We start from the raw sequence: 15,427 nt of genomic DNA, 5'->3' as shown, positions 1-15,427 counted from the left end.
CACGGGCAGCACCCCTTGGCTTACCCACCCAGGGGAAATTGACGGCCGTCTTTTCCCGTTCCCTTCTCTCTGACATTTTGCTTTCCTATCTCTTTTCTTGCTGTCCTATCTCCTTCTCCCTTCAGTCAATTCTCAAGTTTTATAGGTGGCCTGGTCCAAATCACGAAAATTAAAAATGCCCTTAGCTTAGAGCTATGTGTAAATACGTTTCGCTTAATACGTTCCTGGAAACCATGATTATTTGGCAGCTATGTTCAGCATTTCGGTAAACTGTGGCTGTATGATACATTCTGTGGGCAATAATTCTCAAGGAAGCGTGCGCTTGTGCAGTCTAGCCCGGCTGTAATCGGACGTTGAGGTTCGCTGGGAAGGCGAACCTCAGTCTTTACAGGGAAGGCGCCCTAGCCTTCTCTGTATATTAGGAGCCCATGCACACAGGCCATTATCTCAGTTTTAATTCGCATCATCCTATTGCCCACAAGATGTCCGTCGTGTCATTCTTAGTAACACGCATCGTACAGGTCTGTACAGGTAATGATGCTTTGAAGAAAGAATTATGGACTATCTATTGGGAACTAGACCGCAAAATGCTATCCTAATAATTTCATTACTAAAACTGACAAATGAGTACTAGAGCCAAGCTGTGTAAGCTTGGTTGTGGTACTACTAACTTTGCCCGTGCGTATGCAGGAACCTGTGCCAATATGACCATACTTTACGCTGAAGGAATCAGCGAGGCTGTACCACACTTATTTTGAAAGTACGATTTGCGCATTGAGCACATGCCTACCAACAAGCTCCGAAACCAGCTAGTTAATGTGAAAGATAGGCAGTCATTCCCAGGAGTCGTGTACAAGATACTGTGTGCTGATTGTCGTCAAGTGTACATTGGTGAAACAGTTCTCCCAATGCCTCAAAGAACACAAACGTGATATCACTAATAGCAGTTACACAACAAATGCCATTGCTGAGCCTGTGCATGAACATAATCATGCTATCGACTTGGACAGTGCCGCTGTCACTGCCAACGAAAAAAACCTGTCATCCCGCTGGCTCCTAGAATCTCTAATCATCCAGTCAATGCCAGCTACAATGAATAGGACAACAGGGGCTATGCCTCCTATCTACGGATGCTGGTTGCGCCACCTACTGGCTTCATAATAGACGATGACTTGTCCAACTCAGTGAACAAAAAATTCGTATGCGATTCTGAAGCGTCAGATCATCATCGGACTTGGTCACTGACCTTGTTTCACCTCATTCAGTGCCTTTCCTCGAACTCTTAATCACATGATTCCCTTATTTTTGCTAAAACACATTGCTATTTGGCTTGCATTCATATTTTTGCATCAGCAAGTGAAAGGAGTGCTTCTAAGATGATTTGGCCCCCTGAGAGTTACAATTAATCGAAATATTTCTAGCTCTTCACAAAAAAGCCCCAATATAATTATTCATGGCCTTGAATGTAAATGCAACTTGCTTCTCCTCTGCACTCCAGGATGTGAAGCTCCCAGACGCAAATAACTTGCTCCAAAGTTCTCCAAAACAGAAATTTTTGCTGCTCCAAAGTGCTCCAAAATAAAAATTTTACTGTTTTAAAAATTGCTCTAAATCAGAAGAGCTCGGTAGCATCACTGCACAGTAAGCTTCTTCCAGCATCTTTGTTTAGTATGAAGCAGAATGGGCACATTGGCTTGGCATGCCATATATGTCAAGTAGGCGACGCGCTGGGCACAACTAGCCAGTACCGCGGACAGACGATTATGTCCGTTTCATCGCTCGCTGCGTTGGCTGCGCATTCCGGATGAAAAGCCTGTGCCTGCTTGAAACACTGAGGCAGTTACTCCAAGGCAGAATTTGCTGGCTCCAATGGCCGCTCCAAAGTGGCAGAAGGCATTCCCACCACTGCGATCAGGTTGTTATTAGTATTAACTCAAGAAATGTAGTATATGAAAGCATCTTAGTTGTCATGTGGGAATGGTCACTTGAGCAAGACACATGACAGTTCGGCAGCTGTCTCGGAGATGCCACAGGCGCTGATGGCAGCACGTCGGCAACAACGTCACCGTTGGGATGTCACCAGTGAATCCTTGCCGTTTCTGCAAATGCTTGGTCTTTTTGTGCTACCAGACACAAAGACACCCTGAAGGACTTGGTGATGTTAGACATAGCACAACATAATATTAATGAGAACTGACAGACTATTATGCCAAGGAAAATACAGTCGAGCCCACATATAATAGCCCCACTTAAAACAAACTTTCGCTTAGAACGAACAGCATCCGCGTGACATGAAAATATACATTGGTTCAATGGCACGAAATCGCACTTACATTGAACGTCTCTGAGCGCAGCTGATCGGTTACAGTGAACGGAGTCGGCGGTCTGCCGACTTCCCGGGAAACCAATTTCGACTATTGATCAGGCATCGGCGAGTTGCCCATACATTCTTATTGTTAAACGCCAACCCTGCCTCCGCGCCTCTCTAGTTGCCGCTCTCCCCTACCGCTTTTGTTACGCAACCCTCCATCCTTTGCCCCCCCCCCCCCCCCCGCCTACTCTGAGCGTTCCGCATCGCCAGACGAGGCCGGTGTTTTCACACTGCCACGAATCTTTTGAAGACCGGTCGGCCATCTACCCCGTTTTTGATCAACATCGTCGGCTACCGACTGTATCTGATAGCCTGCGTCTAGTGCACGCGCGTACGCTACCCCACCGACTCCGATAATTTGCGATTCGTTTCGTGTGTAGGACTTGTTCTCCCTCACTTCGCACTCAACTCAGCATGCCTTGCGCGTGTGTGGAAGTGCCAGAACGGCTGTTAGTTTGCGCGGAACGAATAGCGAAATATTGAAGTTCGTTAGGCCACGCAAACCCGCCTGCGCAACAAAACGATTTTTGACTACGGCCGCCGATTCTTCAAACACCGCCGCGCGCACCGATTCAGGCGGCCATGCACTCTTTCCAACTTTTTCTACATGCGAGTTTCGCGGACCTTTCAAGCAAGCTATCCAACCTGCCTCCTTCCCGTGTTTTGGTTTTCAAGGTCCCCCTCCCACCGCATCCTCCCCTTTCTTTATCGCAACTCCTTGCCCTTCTCTCGCAAGTCTGCTCTCCTCTCTTCATCACAACCTCTTCGCCCGTCTCCACCGCTCTGCAATGCCCGCCACGCTGGCTCAAATTAGTTTCGTTTTCTGACTGGAAACGGGCCCAGAGCTGTTCCACGTGTTCTGGCATGTGTGTCGCATGTGCGCGTCTTGCTAGCTCTTGGTGGTGCGTGTGGTCATGATAGCCGACGGGAGGACTAGCTCGCTTTTTCCTGCCGCTCAACAAAACGTCGAAAGTGTGACCGCTTGGCTTGAGCATAATCCGCGCGTTAGGTGCCGCGTTGCGGAGCGCTTGCTCATAGCTGTTGACCACCTGGCAGCCAACTTGCCGCTTCGGATGTCCCGGTATTCAGCTGTGTAGATGGTGAATATTTCGTGGGCGGCGGTGACGGCTGCATGCTCGCGAAACTGTTCTCGCGAGGCCGACTTCGCCGACGTCGGGCCTGATGCCGAGCCTGAAGCTTCCGAAGAGGACCACTGCGGCGGCGATTTGTGGCAACGCGTCGTTGACTTCGACCTGGGGGAGTGGGCGCGTCATCTGTTGCAATAGTTTAATTACGGCCGATGATGATGCCGCCACTGCGGAACCGTGCACGGATTAGGGCATCGTGAATTAAGTACGTGGCAAGAGCGATTTGGAGGAATCAGATTGCGAGAATGACGAAACTTTGAGGAGTCAGTGCATCATGCAGCTTATGCCACGGGCTTCGGCGAACTAGCGCCCTGCCATTTTAAATGAACTCGAGACCGCCCTTATCGCTTCTCTTATTCGAAACACGTGCATCACAGACTTTTGGGGGAATAAAAAGTTTGTGTTTTGACGCGCAACTTTTTTTAAAGGCTGTGTTTCATTTAGTACGAACTTCGGGATACAGCGAACGAATACCGCGTCACGCTCGGGTTCGTTATAGGCAAGTTCGACTGTATAGGGGATGTTATTAATAGTAAATGTAATGTAAATGTAGTGTAAATGTCAAGAAGGAAAAGTGGACGAGAAGATAACTCACCTCTTGTCGGGACAAACCTGCGATTTTCGAGTAACGCTTTCACTGTTTGACCAATTGAGCTACAATGCCGGTCATCCTCCTGTTCACTCTCTGGGGTATATATATATGTGCGTTTAAACCGAGGAGTGTTAGTCAGTGCCACCACTAGCAGTCATGGCTTGTGGTGGCTTCACACATATATTCACATTTACATTACTATTACTACTACACAGTCACATCCCCTATACTTTCCTTGGCATTTCTGGCTGTTAATTTTCATTTATATTTGAGAAGGTATGTTACCGGGATCACATTCTATTCATTTCTATAATAGGATGCTGTGCTAGTTTAGGAGCCGGCATTATTTTTTACTAGTTTTCATTTATATTGGGGAAGGTATGTTACCGGGATCATATTCTATTCACTTGTATAATTGGATGCTGTGCCAATTTACTAGCCGGCATTATTGTGTGTCCGACTTGGCATTATTTATAGTGGCTAAGGTAATCGGCTGCTGACCCGCAGGTCACGGGATCGAATCCTGGCTGTGGCGGCTGCATTTCCGAAGGAGGCGGAAGTGTTGTAAGCCCGTGTGCTCAGATTTGGGTGCTCGTTTAAGAACCACTGGTGGCTGAAATTTCCGGAGCGTAGTAATAATCGTATAGTGGTTTTGGGATGTTAAACCCCACATGTCAATCAATTAATTGACATGGCATTATTTATTCATTTGAGGTTCTATTATTTATCTGCAACAAGTGAACCACTGATTTGCTCGTGCAGTTACAGTGTCATGTTTAGAGGGGCTATAAAGTCAAATAACAATTTACATCAGAGTAAAAGCTCAATGTATGACATCTAAAATGACAATATTATGAACAGCAGTGCCCTACTTACTGAGAAATTAAGGCAAATGTGCAACAATACGTGCACTGCAGTAGAACATTCTCAAAATGATACCAATGGTGTCAGACGAACCACCTACAATTATTCACTTGTAAGTGATCTAGCTGCACAAAATAAAGAACCTTCTGTGCATCAAGAGGTGCAATTAAATTCCGCTTGTTCATTTCTGTTTGATTCATGAAAAAAAGGATTGCCAGATGTTACCATGAAGAATGGTGTGAGAGGTTCAAAAATTCAATTTTTCCTTGGTTCAACTAGACAGGTCATGCCACCTAGCGGGGCACAGTTGAACCAAAACCCGTGTGCCATCTCGGAGCCAGTGGCAGGAAATTGAGCAATGGCTGTTGTTGCTGCTGTGGCTCCTGATGCTTTCGTTTTGTCTACTAGTTTCGGCGACTGCGCAGTAAAGCTTGGCAACGTTGTGCATGGCAACAGTGACGTGAGTCGGTCCGCTTATTGAAGCGGGTAATTTGAAGTGCACTAACCCGATGCAGACCTCTGAAATGTGATTTTATTTCAAAATAAACCCTTCCTTGGCACAAAAGTAACACTACGATGTTTCTGGACCGCAATTTCAACAATCAACGTCGACTTAATAGTTGCCTTTAGCGTCGCTTTAAGTTTGCTAATCCGTGTCTATGCAGGCCTCACTTGTCTTCACAGAGCTCTTTTGAGCATTGTTGTAGCTCGATAAGTAGCGCAGCCAACGCAGGTGAAAGATGTTGCCTGAGAATTTCTCTGCCACTAGTTTAGAAAGGCTGACATGTCCTAAACTTTTGTTTTTATGGCTGATTGAATAAGTTTACTCTGCTGCTGTTATGAAGCATGGGCCAACAGCCCGACAGGCTGCCAAAGCCAACTGTATGAGTTTTCTTTGTCAGTAGTGCTGTTCTGCTGTTTTCAGAGTGGTACTGGCTGTGCCGGGTGCGTGGACACTGCCTGCGAGCCCTGTCTCTCCTGCTGGGCCTGTGGAGTGCGGCCGTGGTGTGGAGCGAGATGACCTTCTTCATCCGCTCACCCATGGTGTCCCTCTTCGGGCTGTTCCACCGGGCAGCTGAAAGGCGGCACGACTACCTCGCCATTGAGGTACGAGGGAAGCCGCCCTGTTAACCAACTTTACTGGGGTGGGATCCTAATAGTAAACATACATTCAAGTAAACAAATAAAATGTATATCTTCGCTGAGTGGAATTATTTAACGGGCCTTGGGACACACATTAAGCGTGTCGGTATTACCACTGCTTCTCGAACTATGAAATGCACCGATATTGCTGCACATGCTCATTTGTTTCTATTTTAATGTTACCGCCCCATTGCAGTGTAACTGCTGCCTTGTACAAAGTGCACCCAAATAACTGGGAACTGCAGTCAAACCTCATTAGTACGCTCCCGCTTTAAGTCTACTAGCAGTTAAAATTCAGTTGTGGCAAATCCTCAGCCCAGTCTCCTAAAGACTAATGGATTCGGGGACAAAGTAGTTTGTCTTATGCTTAAGGCGACATAATCTGTCTTCGCACAGAAAATCAGTGAATGCCTTATTGAACTTTTTGCATGGCAGTGGCCTCTTGAATAGGCTATAGCACCCCAGCTCACTTCTTTTTTCTTTTCTTCTTCGTGCATCAATTTCGCCCTTCGCTTTCTGTCCCATCTTTATTCCTCATTCTCCCTTCCCTTAGTACAGAATAGCAAACCGGATGCTCCAATTTCTGGTTAACCTCCCTGCCTTTCCCTCATTTTATTCTCTCTCTACCGGTTAGTGCGAATCAACTGTGTACCATGATAACACTTTGCGCCATAAAAGTTCACTGCGTCACTGAACTTGCAGATGCGACAACTTGCCGCAAATGGTTTTTGTCATTTTGAGTAGTGCAGAAATTGGTGGATCAAATATTCCAACATCCACGCTATGCAGCTATGCGTTTGCTGCTGATACTCATAGGGAAAGAACAAAAGCGAGGTGGCGACCAATGAGAAACGCGCCGGTATGACTTACCACCGAAGAAAAGTTTTATCTTCAGCCACCTGCTAGGACACGCAAGGCATTAAGGGGGGACGCAGCAATTGGAACAATAAATTTAGTCAAAATTATCCATTTTCGATAGATTTTTTTTCCTCGCAATCTTAAGATATTTTTTTATCTCATGGTGAAATATTATAATAAACTATGCTGTAGTAAAGAAGAAAGCAGCACTTTTATCAGTGTGTTGTCATAGAAAACCACGAAAAAATTCGTCTTTAGGGGGTGCCGCCCTGCTGCAAATTCCGCGGCTCTCGCACGACGGAGCGCCATCTTGGCATCATTGTGAAAAGCAGAGATTGTAGCTGAATTCTCGCTTGACGGAGAGCCGCCATCTTTGTATCATTGTGAAGAGGAGTGATTGTAGCTGAATTCTCGCTCGACGGAGAGCCGCCATCTTTGTATTATTGTGAAGAAGAGTGATTGTAGCTGAATTCTCGCTTGACAAAGAGCTGCCATTTTGGTATCATTGTGAAGAGGAGAGATTGTAGGTGAATTCTCGCTTGACGGAGAGCCGCCATGTCGATAGCATTGGGAAGAGAAGAGATTGTAGCTGAATTTTCACTTGACGGAGAGCCGCCATCTTTGTATCGTTGTGAAAAGGAGTGATTGTAGCTGAGCTCTCGGTTGACGGAGCGCCGCCACCTTTGTATCATTTTGAAAAGGAGAGATTGTTGCTGAACATAGCCGCAGTGTCGTGTTTCTCTAACAAAAAAATAAAACCAGGAAAAGCGCGCGAAAAAGAGCAAAAGTGGATTGTGATTGCGTGCAATAGTCATGTGGGGACTCATGGCGTGCTGATTCCTGTGTTGATCACCACCACTCATTCCTGAGTTGATCACCACAACAATATGCGTATTCTGTGATGAGCCCCAAAGGAGCAAAGTACCGAACGATCCGCTAAGGTACTCGGCTGCTGACCCGCAGGTCGCGGGATCAAATCCCGGCTGTGGTGGCTGCATTTACGATGGAGGCGGAAATGGTGTAGGCCCGTCTACTCAGATTTGGGTGCACGTTAAAGAACCCCAGGTGGTCGAAATTTCCGGAGCCCTCCACTACGGCGTCTCTCATAATCATATGGGGGTTTTAGGACGTTAAACCCCACAAATCAATCAATCAATACCGAACGATCCACACGTATGGGAAACGACGAACGCCATGGAATAAAAGAAGAAAACTGGACACAGAAGCGAACCCCACTGCACTCGTCATTCTCGCCAAATCTCAGTATAACAAACAGGGGGCCGTGGTAATTTGTTTGTTAATTTGAAAGGTCGTTATAGTGAAAGCCCAAAAATTAACCATGAATGCTTATTTTTCATTGATCAAAACGACTTATTATTACAGTGGTGGGTCCTTGAATTCATTTTTCATGAGAAAAGCAAATGCACAAGTGAACATCAAAAATTGGACATTTACTTGAAGAAGTTTGTGATTTTTTCTTTCTTTTTTTTTTTTTTTTGAAGCATGAAACACTAACGTTGCAGCGCGAAGGCCTCCACCTTATCCACATTCTTGTGGTGCGACTCAGTCGCTTTGTCGTTTATCGCTAAGAAAATGCGTGCTTTCCTCATAATATCCATCATATCTGCCGCTGTAACGGCCTCGTCACAGTCTTCAAGTTGGGACGAGGTTGCACCTTCATTGTCCGCAGCGTCGTTCACACTAGTGTCGTGGCCTTCATCTTGAATGGTTTGAAGGATGTCTTCTGTCATCAGCTCTGCTGATATTGGGGTTCCTTCATCGCACAGCACATAATCAATCAAATAAGACCGAATCCATGGCCAGCAGATCGGTCTCCTCAATCCAAAGCTCGCCAGGGTTGCCCTCCTCCGCCTGGTCATCGTTGCATGGCTGCCCGGCATCTTTTGGCTTCTCACTTGTGTGCATGAGCCCTGCTTTCCACCAGCATCTCTGAACAGTTGTTGAAGTGACCCTCCATTCTGCGCCGGGGAGCATTTCCGCCGCCTGTCGTACGTTAATTACAGTCGACTGCTGAAGTTGCAGGTTTATAAGCACACGCTGAACAAGGCACTTGCGGAAGTGTGCCTTGACACTCCTAATTATTTCCTGGTCGATAGGTTGAAGCACAAATGTGCAGTTGAATGGAAGGAACTCGGGGCACACATTAGTCAGCCGTTCGTTGATGATGCGTGCCGAGACGTTATCAATTATCATTAAATTGTTCTGTCCTTCCTTTTTCATCTTTATGTCCACGATCAGAAGTCACTTTGTAAAGAGCTCTCGAGTCATCCAGGCTTGTTTGTTTGCCCTGTAATCGCATGGAAGGGACACTACACTCTTCATGCAGCGTGGTTACGGAAACCTTCCAATGAAGAGAGACTTAAGCTTCTCTCTGCTGGTTGCATTGCGACGATACGAAACAGGAACGCAAACCTTCAAATTTTTGCCGCCCTAGCACCCTTCACCACTTAAGTGCATCGTCTTGTCTGGCAGAAGTTGGTAGAAGCAGGTTGTCTCATTGGCATTGAATATATCGGCCGCACTGTATGACTTTACTATTTTCTTAAACTTTTCTTCCGGCTATGTGGACGCTGCCGCTTCGTCTGCTGCCTTCTTCTTTCTGGACACAGTCCGCCAGGTGATTGCATTTTGCTGGCGGAAACGATGATGCCAACCAGAATATGCTTCGAAGTCTGTTACAATCAAAATTGCAGCAAACTCTCGCGCCTTCTCCTGAATCAGTGGGCCCGGCAAGGGCACGTTCTGGGCTCTTACGTCTTTGAACCATGTGAGCACCGCAGGGTCTATCAACTGGAAGTCACCAAGCCGCGGTTGCTTCCTTGAGGGGGCAAGTTGCGACTGATCCTCGCACTTCATTACTTTGTCCTTATCTTTCAGGATCAAGGCAGTTGTGGAACGGGCCACTCCAAGTTCTCTGGCCACAACAGCGTGCATTTTGTCTTCCGGATGCCGAACAATATCCACTTCTTCGCTTAGCGAAAACTGCGTCCTCTTCTTCATCGCAAGAAGATATGAACTCATTGTAGTAGCACCGCAGCACTAACGCCGACTTTCTTTGTGGATGCGATAACTAATCACCAAAAAGAGATAAACATGACCGACAAGGCCTCCTAGAGCACATGTGGAAGTGACGAAGATGAGAAAAACCCCGAAGCGTCGCGGCTATTGTTGCCTCTTCCCAAAAAAAGAAAGAGGTAAAAAAGAAAGTTTATCACGTTTCGTTTTCTGCTCCCTCACTGTCTCAGGTTTACCACGCCCATGCTTCCTGCTCTGCAACTCGCACTCTACCTCGCTGAGCTTGCCCTCCCGTGTGGCCCTCGCCCCTTGCCTCTGCACTTGTAAACCTGCAGCGTTGGCGTTTCAAGAAAAAGAAAGAGAAGAAAGTCGTCCTTTCATATTTTTTTTTCCTCTGCACCGTCATCCGTCTTTCAAGAAGCAACGCGTCCGTTTGCTGTGTCCTCTGCTTGGGTACCGCTCCGGTGGTCGCAACAGATTTCAAAACATGAGTTCGTAGTACTGAGGCGTTGTTGATATAACGTGGAACTAAATTAGCACTTGTTATTCTGAAAAGTTCGGTGTTTTCAAGTACGTAGTAGTGAAATAATTTTACATTGAAACTATTAGCAGGCGGCGCGGGATTTTTCAAGAGTTTGTTCATCTGAAAAGTTCGTTAATGTAGTGTTTATTCTACCAAGGTTTCACGGTAGTATGTATTTTTAAGCAAAAAAAATATTAACTATATACTAGTCATAAATCAAAATGGGAGCTGACAGATGGAAACACGTAGTGGGATAATCAGGGTGAACAGTAGAAGTGCCACAAACAGGATGGCCAACATTTTGAGAGGAGGACCTATCTTCGTCAAAGGCGCCTTGTCATCCTCAGCGTGTTAGTTTTAAAGAGGTTAGTAGTAACGTCATCTCCTGGTGATGGCGCATGCCTCTGTTGGTAGTCGCCGTCTGAAAAGAAAAAAAAAACTATAAAGCAGAAGAGTGCACTCCCCGCTTCATTTCAAGTTAATGTTCTTAAAGGGTGGGGGAAAAAAGAAAACGCAATGTAGGAGCAGTGTACTGCGAAGCAGTGGCCGCTGCAGACACAAGCAAAGGAAAGAGCTTGAAACTTCGAAGCCAGCAGGTGGTTTCCACGTCCAGCCATATGAAGGGTTGCCGACGATTACGGCGTACACCTATTTTCGAACACCTATGAATGGGACACACAAGAAGAAAGCAGTTACAAAAAGAGGGAGATGGAGGCGGCGTACTTTTAAATGGCAAGATGCCATAGGTAAGCGATAGAGAATAAGGTCTGGAGACCCTCGGCAAGCAACAATAAAAATTAGTATACAAGAAACTTCCGCCTGCTAAGTTTCGCCTCACCGCCATTTTATTCAGCAGAGAAAAACTGCCTAATGCTGGTCTTCCTTGGAGTCATACTCAGGCTTAAGCTGGTCCCAGGCAACTTATGCTCTGACACTTGTTCTTACTGAGAAGGGGGGTGAGTTGCTTGCAATCAGACTTAGTCCATAATTCTTACGTGAAGGTGTGCTCGAAAAGCACTGTGCAGGTGCAACTTGCACACTTTGACAGAAAGGCAGTGGGCGAAGATGAGGTCATACAAAGCTGCAGTTCGATGTGAAACTTGTCTCATGGCAACCCTGCAGTTTCAAGGGAAGTTTTTCTGTCAACAAGGAGTGTCTTTTTGAGAATTATCAAGAAAAATTGCTTATAGCACATGAGGGGTGCATGATTCTGTCTTGGTGGCAGCTGCCGTAACAAAATTAGAAATTGCCAAAGAAATTACCATCATGTTCACAGTGTTTAGTATAGCAGCTGTTTACAATAAAGAGGGACAGACAGGAAGGAAACAAAGATCGTAGAAAGAGGAGCAAACACCAACATTGATTTATGGGCTACCAAGACGAAGCAAAGGGTTTTATTGATGTACAATCAATGTAAGCCTGCTTGCTATATATATATATATATATATATATATATATATATATATATATATATATATATATATATATATATATATATATATATAGGAGAATAAAAGGAGTTTGACTCACAAGTGAAAAGATTTTTTACTTGACGTTTCGACCGTGGGCCCGGCCTTCGTCAGAATGAAACAAAACACAGCAATGGTAACCACTTATATGCCAGTTGGTCACATGGATTGTAGATAGGTACAATCAATACACGTGGAAAAAATGCGTTCAAAATGTATCAACATACTGTTCGTCAGTAACATACTCGCGTAACAAGAAGATTCAACAGCAATTGACAGCTCATGTGGTGACGAAAAAAACACCGATAACAGAAGATTAACACGTGAAAAACAGCACCTACACTGTTACGGACAATTTTCAAGGATATAATAATAAAAGGTGATCAATGCGCATGACATATTACTGGCGCAAGAACGTTAAGGTGCCGGGATTTTCGTTGAGACCGAAAGCAATGGTACTGAATTTGTGGATGAGATATGATTCCCGGACTTCTCTGTCACGATGGGAGCTAAAGCCTGACTCTAGAATTGTAGCTTTTATCTTGCTGAAGGAATGACCTGGAAGCGCAACGTGTTTCGATAACGGTAAGTTAGGAAGGGAAATCGCGTGTGCTTTATGATTATTAAAACGTAGACGAAAGCTGGTCTCGGTTTGTCCAATGTATTGCATACCACATACAGAGCACTCCAGAAGATAGATTACGTTCGATGTGTAACAGCAAAAGTTACCCTTTATTTTAAGACTGAAACCGGAGGCGGTACTCTGAGCTGAAAGTGATGTTGTCATATGTGCACAAATTTTGCAGCGTGATTTATTGCATGGATGGCAACCCGAATATTGCGGTTTAGTAACTTTAGAGGATGTGACTAAGTCGTGTAAATTTTTAGAGCGTCTGTAGATTACTTTAGGTGGAATCGGGAAGATTGTTCGGAGACGTTGGCTTTGCAAGAGGATATTATGATGCTTTTGAAGAATACAGTTTACTCTGGGAGCCGAAGCTGAATGAGTGAGGACCAGGTTGGTTAGGCGTGAGGTGGCAGTCTTTTTCGGTGCCTTTAATAAGGTCTTGCGTTCGACGAGGTCAGCCTTTTTGAAAGCGTCTTCTACGAGACGGACAGGATAATTCTGTTTAACTAAAGATTCCCTCAGGGAAGTGCAGTTCTGGTGATAATCAGACTCATGTGTACAAACGCGTTTGAAACGGAGTGCCTGACTGTATGGAATGCTGGTCTTCCAGTGCTTTAAATGACTACTGTGAAAATGAAGATATTGGTGCCTGTCTGTGGGCTTCTTGAAAAGCGTGGTGCTTAGTCTGCCGTTCCGCAAAAAAACAGTAATGTCAAGAAAATCTGCGCGCTTGTCCGAGAATGAATGGGAGAATGATATGGAACTGTGAACATTGTTGAACGCTGTTATAAATGAAAGTAATGCATGCTCCCCGTGTTCCCAAATCAGGAAGATGTCGTCAATGTACCTTTTATAAAAAAGTGGCGTTAATGTTTGACTACTCAAGAATTCTTTCTCCAGCACACCCATGAAGATATTAGCGTAATTGGGGCCAATTTTAGTCCCCATGGAAGTCCCGTTCACTTGTACGAAATGGTCATCGTTGAATTCAAAGTTATTGTATTGAAGAATTAATTTCAATAATGTTGCTAATGTTGCGCCATCTATAGAATGGTCGGAGGCCGAACGCTCGTATTCCTGACGAACAGCTTCGATTCCGTCCTTGTGTGGAATGTTTGTATATAGGGAACAAACATCCAGAGTAACCAAGAGGGATCCTTCAGGAATAATTAAATCGGCAATGTCGCTCAAGAATTGGCCTGAGTCTTTGATGTAGGACGGGTAAGTTTGCGGAATATGGCTAATGAGGGTGTCAACAAAACTGGAAACTGGAAAGTTACGGAACCGATAGCCGAAACTATTGGTCTGCCGGGGTTGCCTGTCTTATGAATTTTGGGTAGTAGAATGAATTTTGGGTAGTTGAAAAAACGATACGATCAGAGTTGCATGTTTCCGCATTGAATGCTTACGTGTCAGAATCAGTGGTTCCTAAAGGTCTCATGATTGTGCATCATCCAGCCGTTAAATTGTCGCCCACTCACCAAGCAAAATGGGACGATGCACTAAAGAATGCGTCCTTGAATTTGACCCGTATCATCCTAAATCACTATGAACACTCAGCAAAATCTTTGTCGAACACTGTACGACAACTGCTTTCCCAATCAAGGTTATCATCAGAACAAGTAATACTTCTCGATGAGTATCGGCTTAAGAAACGAGATGAGATTGTCAAGATTAAGATGAGCAAACTTGCGCGTGATAATGTACCTATACCGGCCTCTCTGACGACTGTCGCGTCACGGGCTACGTCAAGAACTTCCTGTAGAACATCCGAGCATGATAACATAGTAAACCTTTCCAATCACTGTTTGTCAGATGACGAGAAGTCTGTATTATCACGTGGCCTCAATTTTTGCCCCGCTTCCGGTGGGTATAACGAATTTCAGTTCCTACAAGATTTAGACAACTTCGCCCGCAACATGAGGCTTCGAGAATTTTTCTATAATATGCCTACGTCGAGTAACTCTACTGCTCCTTTGTTTTCGAATAAGCGATGGACACCTCCAATTCAACGCGAGAAATGCCTAGATCTTTACATTGAAGCGGTCCAGCGAGATCTACTCGAAGCATATCAAAAACAACAACCATTTAAGAGCAACATTTCTATTAAGGAAAAGGAGGCAATAAAGAGCTTGGCTAACAATACCGACATTGTCATCAAGCAAGCAGACAAAGGAGGCGCCATTGTTCTTATGAATCGAGTTGACTATATTTCAGAGGCTTACAGACAGTTACGAAATGACACCTTCTACAGACGCTTGGAAATGGACCCCACTAACGATTTTAAATGTGTCATCAAAAAAGAATTAGAACAACTCGTGGCAGATAAAAAGTTAACAGTCAAGGACCTATCTTTCTTGCTCCCGCTAAGTCCTTCAGCAGGAAGGTTTTATCTACTACCCAAAATTCATAAGACAGGCAACCCCGGCAGACCAATAGTTTCGGCTATCGGTTCCGTAACTGAGAAGATTTCCAGTTTTGTTGACACCCTCATTAGCCATATTCCGCAAACTTACCCGTCCTACATCAAAGACTCAGGCCAATTCTTGAGCGACATTGCCGATTTAATTATTCCTGAAGGATCCCTCTTGGTTACTCTGGATGTTTGTTCCCTATATACAAACATTCCACACAAGGACGGAATCGAAGCTGTTCGTCAGGAATACGAGCGTTCGGCCTCCGACCATTCTATAGATGGCGCAACATTAGCAACATTATTGAAATTAATTCTTCAATACAATAACTTTGAATTCAACGATGACCATTTCGTACAAGTGAACGGGACTTCCATGGGG

General features: G+C 45.1%; 1 protein-coding gene across 6 annotated transcripts in view; it reads left to right on the top strand.

The window, feature by feature from the left end:
• The window catches only part of LOC119163014 (G-protein coupled receptor-associated protein LMBRD2B), a 222,277-nt gene that overhangs the window by 118,380 nt on the left and 88,470 nt on the right, over positions 1-15,427 (top strand). For all 6 annotated transcript variants that reach the window (XM_075882680.1, XM_075882683.1, XM_075882682.1 and 3 more), the window contains one exon: positions 5,901-6,082. In XM_075882680.1, coding sequence (XP_075738795.1) covers positions 5,901-6,082 — 182 coding nt within the window. The remainder of the gene's footprint in view (positions 1-5,900; positions 6,083-15,427) is intronic.

The sequence above is a fragment of the Rhipicephalus microplus genome, unplaced genomic scaffold (assembly GCF_043290135.1).
Source record: "Rhipicephalus microplus isolate Deutch F79 unplaced genomic scaffold, USDA_Rmic scaffold_13, whole genome shotgun sequence".
Classification (NCBI taxonomy): Eukaryota; Metazoa; Arthropoda; class Arachnida; order Ixodida; family Ixodidae; genus Rhipicephalus; species Rhipicephalus microplus.
The sequence above is the reverse complement of the archived record's forward strand: the minus strand, read 5'-3'. Positions and strand labels throughout refer to the sequence as shown.